The sequence below is a fragment of the Marmota marmota genome, unplaced genomic scaffold, assembly GCF_001458135.2.
Source record: "Marmota marmota marmota unplaced genomic scaffold, marMar, whole genome shotgun sequence".
NCBI lineage: Eukaryota > Metazoa > Chordata > Mammalia > Rodentia > Sciuridae > Marmota > Marmota marmota.
The window spans coordinates 49,429,113-49,436,713 of record NW_025999842.1 but is presented as its reverse complement, the minus strand read 5'-3'; the positions used below and the strand labels follow the sequence as shown (position 1 = coordinate 49,436,713).

The 7,601-nt window shown below is 35.1% G+C and overlaps 1 protein-coding gene across 2 annotated transcripts; it reads left to right on the top strand.

The window, feature by feature from the left end:
* LOC107153143 (trace amine-associated receptor 2) lies at positions 1–6,383 on the top strand. 2 transcript variants are annotated; one of them, XM_015498667.1, is made up of 2 exons: positions 1–29; positions 5,384–6,383. In XM_015498667.1, the coding sequence occupies exon 2, from the start codon at positions 5,463–5,465 to the stop codon at positions 6,381–6,383; it is 921 nt and encodes a 306-aa protein (XP_015354153.1). In that variant the 5' UTR covers positions 1–29; positions 5,384–5,462. The 2 variants fall into 2 exon arrangements, with proteins under 2 accessions (XP_015354153.1, XP_015354144.1); XM_015498658.1 differs by lacking the exon at positions 1–29 and adding an exon at positions 688–711 and having other exon boundaries at positions 5,388–6,383.
* The last annotated feature ends 1,218 nt before the right edge of the window (positions 6,384–7,601 follow it).

Sequence of the window (7,601 nt, the reverse complement as noted above, 5' to 3'; positions counted from 1 at the left end):
CTTTCACATTTCAGAAAAGACAAATGAAAATATATGCACTTAAACCACATAGGAATAGATTTAAACCAAGTAACATCTGAAAAAATTTCGGCATAACGACGGGAGTTATTAAAGATTTAATATTGATGCCCGATTCCTCCAGGTCTAAGAGGTTTGATGAGATAAATTATTTCAGTAACATTCATGCAAGAGAGAGAGAGAGAGAGAGAGAGAGAGAGAGAGAGAGAGAGAGACATTTCAGTCTGAAATGTTAGATGCAGTATGGACTGTGACCATCCCAGATCATCCTAAAGATCTGGAGGACACACATCCATTTTGCTATTTGAACTACTGGTCCCATCTATATGTGGTTGGGATTATGTTCTGCGGGGCCACCCACAACTCAGCAGTTCAGATTTGTTACTACAGGCTTTATGTAATGGCAGGCTTAGAATTTCTGCAGGGCAGGTGAGGAAAATCTAGGTGAAGCAGAGACTCCTGAGAGGAGGCAAGAATGTGTTAGGCTCATTGCAGTTCTTCAACAATGACAAGGTGTTTGTTTCACTTCCAGATCCAATTCCCTTGAGATTAAGTGTTACAAAAAAAGTCATAAAACAGCCCAATTAACAATGGTTTAGGTCTTCTATTTTCATATAAATAGTCATAGTAAATAGAAAGGGACAAAGTTTCTTCCACAAGGAGTTAACAATGGCAGCTTTCACAGTGAAACAGGTATGTAGAGAAAGGATTATAAAGAAAACACCTTGTTCTCTCTTGAAACTTTTTTTACAGAAGTAAATTGTTGCCCTACTGATGAAGTAGCACTGTTGGTAAGTGATGAAGAATCTTTTTCCAATTAGTAATGTGCAGAGAGAATATGTAGATATGAGAAAAATTGTTGAAGGTGCAGGACTGAATATGAATTTGTAATAAAAGGCAGATTCTTTCTAATATGTGAAGAGGATAAGGTGAAGCCTTTTAATAGTACACGTGTTTCTTGGGAAGCATATTTAAAATACTGGAAAGGATTACTTCTTCATAATAAGAAATGTATTTATTACAGGTGTTCACCTAAGTGAAACATAGGGCCAAAACAGTTGCATGGGCTTTTTTTACATACAATTACACTACTTTTTTTAGCAGGAACGTTTTTTGATCATTTTTCTGAACATTTTTTGTATTCTTGAATGCAATTTTTTCAAGGGAGGAAGAAAGGAAATTTGATAATGCTTATTATACATCCATCAAGCATTGTTCTAAGGCCATTCACATGTATTATTTAATGCATTAATATTCATTAACATTAAAAATTGATAAAACTGGAAAACTGAAATAAAAAAGAAATCAATTGTTTGGGTGAGTGCAAAATAATTTCAAGGCAAGCAGAAAGAATGATTAGCAAGAAGACTGAAATTTAATCCTTAAAACTTAAAATGTCAACTTCAAAGAAACTTAAATGTCTTTAAAAGTGATTATAAAGCAGAAAAATATGTAACAAGGAGATATTAATCAAATTTAAAGACAAGGTAAAATGAAATGAGATCACAATTTTAAAAATCAGAAAATCTGTATTGTGTTTTGGTCTTGCACTTTAAATATTTTCATGGGGAATATTAAAAAAAAGTTTCATTTTTATAGTTAAACAGAAAAGAAATTTAGATATAATAGTTTTATAAGCTGATTGGGCAAGAAATTCACTATATTCTAAATCTTTAACTTTTTTGCCTGAGCTTATAGAAATACAACAGTAATGGAGAAATAGTCTGACATTTCATTTAATTATACTTCAATTTGCACATCTACACATGCTTACATTAAGTGGTTTTTAAAAATAGGGAAAAATGATCCTGAAACAATATAATCTTGAAAATATTGTTTTTGCATTAAACTTTCCAAATGTGATCAATTGAAATATGTGAAAGATATGATTAATAACACCTATGTGAAATGTCACAGCAGGAACTATGCCAAAAGCCAGGCAGGATGGTGCACACCTGTAATCCCAGTTTCTTGGTGGGTGAGGCAATAGGATCTTAAGTTCAAGATTAGCCTTAGCAATTTAGCAAGACCCTGTGTCAAATTAAAGGACTGGGGATATATCTCAGAGGTAAAGTGGCCTTGGGTTTAATCCCCAGTACCAAAAATAACAACAACAAAAAAATATGTCCAATATGCCATGGAGAATGGCTATGTTTAGGTAGAATAAACAGTATTTGATAAGCCCTTCAAGTAATTATCTAATGTGCTCCTCACTGTTCTGTGGCAGATGTTTGAGGAATACAGATATGCACTTAGGTATCATACTATGTTAAAAAAAAAAAAAAGAAACCTCATTATAGTATGTAAAGCTGATTGGTTAATAAAAGTTCCTGAATACTAAAAGGGAAATGAGTCAAACTCTGTACACCATGATTTGAGACTAAGAATTGAGTAGAACTTTTACAAAAAGTGGGATAGTAGGATGACGATTTTATCAGTCATTAAGCCAGGACCAGAGCAAGTTTGCAATTAAATTGTACAATGAATTACTGTTGTAGAGTTGCCACAAGCACAAAATTATTGTGTGTATGCCATTTTCATAATTAACTTATTATTTCTCTTTACTTTCTAAGAAGTAAAGTGGTTTTAAAATAAACCAACAAAATTCCCTTTGTGTCTATGCTTTTCTTTTTCTTTTGATCTGGGAATTGAACTTAGGGTCTCACATGTGTCAAGCATATACTCTATCACTGGGTTACACTCCCAGCCCTTCCCATGCTTTTTGATGAGCATACCAAAGGTAACCAGAATTTTCCTTTGTTTTTCATAGTACTGCACTTTTGCTGTGGTCATGCCTAAGTGTCCAGCAGGTGGCAAACATACAATACCAAATGGTTGAAAAACTTGGTACCAGCACAGAGGAACAATTCCTTGCCTCTTATTGCTTTTTCCCTGTAAGAATGTTAGGAGGAACAGAATGAAATGCCCTGAATATACTAGAAACTCTAGAAACTCCCATTTTTAGCTGCTAAAAATTAATATAGTTTGAGAAATAGTTGTAACATTTTAGATTTCTGGATCAAAATGTTTTGATGAATTCTTTCAGGAATAAGCCTCTTTCTGTCAACAGCATTTAGAGTGCTATTTGGTAGAAACTTCAAAGACAGTTTGGTAGTGTTCCTGTTTTCTGGTATCTGATCTCCCAGGTCACAGATATAAAAATGGCTCCTTCCTCCATCTTTAGTTCCATTGCTAAAACATGTCCCATCACACAGTTAGGCCATTAGTTCTCTGCAGGTGGAGGTTTGCCTCAGAGTAGGAAGGAAAAAGAATAAAATTACCAACAATAAACTCATACTTTGAAATCAGTTGGGGAAGACTTTTTAATTTTAAATCTTCCCCTACTCTCTGATAGCTAACTTAACTATTTTATTTATTTATTTTAAATATCACTGTCCAAATTTGAGGACAAAAAACACTGAGAAAAAACAATGAAATTAGAAACACCTCTTCTCTCACCCTTGCATTTGAGAGATCTCTGAGCATTACTTTTTGAAAGACCTCAGACATATCCTACCCCTGGAGAAAATGCTTTTCTCCTGTTATTTGTATTAGGCAATTTTATCTTCTTTTAAAATCTTATTAACACATTGAGATCCAGATCAAAAGTCACAGTTGTACTGGGATATTTTTGTCTAGCCCAGACTGAATTTACCTTGTCCAGTTTTTGTCTTTAGTTGTGCATTTTGCCTAGATCTTTCTTTGATTAGTTAATTAGCATTGTTGCTTTTAGCTGAAGTTCAAAATCATTGAGGTTTTAAGCCATACATAGTTTATCTCTTCAGCAGTTTCATATTTTTGAAGTCAGAGACTATACGCTTTCTTGTTCATTTCACTGTGTCTTGTATATTGTGAGCCTCTAATAGATATTTCTTGCTCAATTTGTGATTAGTGCTTTTACATCAGAGAGAGTGACACTTGGTTAATCTGTCAGTAACAGGCCAAGTCTGATAGATGTGAGGTCATTGAAGGTCAAAAACCAAACACTTCTCTGCATAATTAATAGTATGCTTTGCATATTGCTTTTTTTCCTAATGTACATTAAAAAAGAAAAGTATTGTAACTCGTGAGCACATTACATTCCAAAGATAGGTGTAAATCATAATCTGTGGATTTTTTTTTTATATTTAAGCTAGAAATAGTGGGCAGAACAAGAGGGCATGTACTTGTATTTTCTTAGTGAGGACTGACTTGCTTTTTGAAAGCTCCCTAACCACCTGCTCATAGCCCTCTGTGTGGATCCTGCTCAGGAAATTATTAGATTGTCATTATGGCCTGTTGTCTGTTGTACAGGCTTTGAGTAGACACAGCAAGGAGGTACACTGCTTAAAGAAGTAAAATTGGTCATACAATTCCCCTTCTCCTTTCCTTTCCCTCTCACCTCTCTTCCCTATTAAGTGGTAATCTTCTCATGCTCTTCCTCCCTATCCCATTTTGAGTCACCACCCTTATATCAGAGAAGATATGTCAAGATCATTGTACTGTCATGTGTAACTAATTTTTTTTTTAAAAAGTAAAAGTGGTATAGCTTTGCTCTCTGCCTGTCTCTGCCTTAGATGCCCTGGCTGGTGGGATGCTTGTCAAGGCTTCATGATTTGCTGAAGATGATGACCCCATCAGATAATTAGGGTACTTCGATGATTCCTCACCATTAAACAACCCTACCATGAAAAATCAAAGCATAGTGAAAATGGTGGGACACATGAATAAAACTCTTTCCAAATAATAATCTCCTGGACCCATAAGGCAATAAAACACAAGCTAATCAAGTATGATTGTGTATTTCAGATTCATTTGAGGAAGAAACGCATGTGTTGTTTAATAACTATTCTTTCTGTATATATCAGTTATGGGGACTGGGTTTGTAGCTCAATGGTACAGCACTTGCCTAGCACGAATGAGGCACTGGGTTTGATCCTCAGCACCACATAAAAATAAGTAAGTAAAATAAAGGTATTGTGTCCATCTACAACTAAAAAGTGTTTTTTTTTTTAAAAAAGGAAGATCAATTACGGTTACTTCAATAATAAACCTATTTCTTCTTTTCCTCCTCTTTCTCGCCCTCCTTCCTCTTCTTCTTATTTACAGATCTTAAAATAATTAAGTAAAAGTTTTAAATATTTGTGATACAATTTGAATTGAGAAAAATACAAATAATGATCATTTAAGCCCATTGGGTTAGAATTGTATAAGACTACAGTCAAATTATATAAATAAATTAATGGGAAAGACACAAGTAATATTTCAGCATACTTATGTTTCTGGAGTCTTCTACATCTTTCTTGAGGCTTTCTATGAAAGCACATATAAGACATAGATTACTTTGTCTATATTCTGACAGAGTGCCATGTGCTCTTGCTTTTCTGAAGGAAACATTCGACTGTTCTGAGTATGGAAATGGATCCTGTCCAGAAAATGAGAGGTCCCTGGGCACCCGAGTGGCCATGTATTCTCTTATGGCAGGAGCCATATTCATCACGGTGTTCGGAAATCTTGCCATGATAGTTTCCATTTCCTACTTCAAGCAGCTTCACACACCAACCAACTTCCTCATCCTCTCCATGGCAGTCACTGACTTCCTCCTGGGATTCACCATCATGCCATACAGTATGGTCAGATCCGTGGAGAACTGCTGGTATTTTGGGCTTACATTTTGCAAGATTCATTATAGTTTTGACCTGATGCTTAGCATCACATCTATTTTCCATCTTTGCTCAGTGGCCATTGATAGATTTTATGCTATCTGTTACCCTTTACGATATTCCACCAAAATGACGATTGCAGTCATCAAACGGTTGCTACTTCTCTGCTGGTCAGTTTCTGGAGCCTTTGCCTTTGGGGTGGTCTTCTCAGAGGCTTATGCTGATGGAATAGAAGGCTATGACATCTTGGTCGCTTGTTCCAGTTCCTGCCCAGTCATGTTCAACAAGCTATGGGGGACCACCTTGTTTATGGCAGGTTTCTTCACTCCTGGATCTATGATGGTAGGGATTTATGGCAAAATTTTTGCAGTATCCAGAATACATGCTCGTGCAATCAATAACTTGCCAGAAAATCAAAATAATCAAATGAGGAAAGACAAAAAAGCAGCCAAAACTTTAGGAATAGTGATGGGTGTTTTTTTGTTATGTTGGTTTCCCTGTTTTTTCACAATTTTACTGGATCCATTTTTGAACTTCTCTACTCCTGCTGTTTTGTTTGATGCCTTGACCTGGTTTGGCTATTTTAACTCCACGTGTAATCCCTTAATATATGGTTTCTTCTATCCCTGGTTTCGCAGGGCACTTAAGTACATTCTCCTAGGTAAAGTTTTCAGCTCACATTTCCATGATACTAATTTGCTTACTCAAAAAGAAACTGAATAGAATTATTTATGGATGAGTGAATTAAAGCAAAAGGACTGGAACTTTGAAGAATGAAGTTGTTTAAAGGGTGTGTGCATGTGTGTGTTTGCATGCACACACACATTATTTTTGTTAGCATGGAAGGCTCCTGATTACTAAGACTTGGAAAAACAAATCTTCTCTTTGGATCAAAATTGCTCCAATCCTTCACACATCCACTACTTAGAACCAAAAAAAAAAAAAAGAAAGAAAGAAAAAGAAAAGAAAAATTAGAAAACTAAATAAGATGGGGAAAAAGCCAGAAATAGAAGAAAAAAGATGTTCAAAAACTTGTTTGCTATTCAAAGTGGCCCAGAATGAAGACTGAACTTGAACTTGAAAAGTGCCCACCCCTCTCACCACCACACACACTTTGTGTGAAGCCCTTTAATGTTTGGTCCCAGTGTCCAATCAAGTGCATTTTGAAACACCAACAATTAAAAATTATTAGTAAGCAAGTGCGGATATAAAGATTTCAAAATCCCATGTAATGTCAGGAAGCAATATTTTGTTAGCTAAGGGTTGAAATTTTGCTAGATTTTACTATAGTGAGATTATGTGTGTGTGTGTGTGTGTGTGTGTGTGTGTGTGTGTATGTGTGTTTATAAAAGAAGAACTGGAAAATGTGTAATTGAGGTCATAAATTTTGTGCAAGCTTTCATTAATGTCTCATCATCTTAATCACAGAAATTGGCAATTTTCTTTTACTAGCAGTAGAATACTGTTCAATACCTTTCTTTCTTCTTTAGTCCTGCCCACATTTTGTATTGTTATTTGACATGCTGATGTTTAATAAATACAACATAACTACCAGAAAAGTTGTGCTTTGAGTCCCTCATTCTTTTTTGGTTAATGTCTACACTCGTATTTTTCAGTAATAGAGTAGAGGAAGGGGAAACAAATAAGAAAACTAATATTTATTGGGGGCTGTGCATACTAGAAAATTTATATTCATTATTTAGTAAGGACGTTGAGGCTCATGAATACTTGGTGGGCTGTGATCAGTGATGTGCTGGCAAAAAATTAAAATCTGGCTCTCAAGAAAAGAAAAAGGAAGGAAGAAAAAAAGCCCTGATTTGTAGAGTTTGACAATTTATGTAGCATACAAACAAAAATCTTCCCTTATAATTGATTTTAAGCTATGACCATAGTGTCAAATGGTTCTCAAAATTCCTGAAAAGTTAACAACCTGTTTTTGAA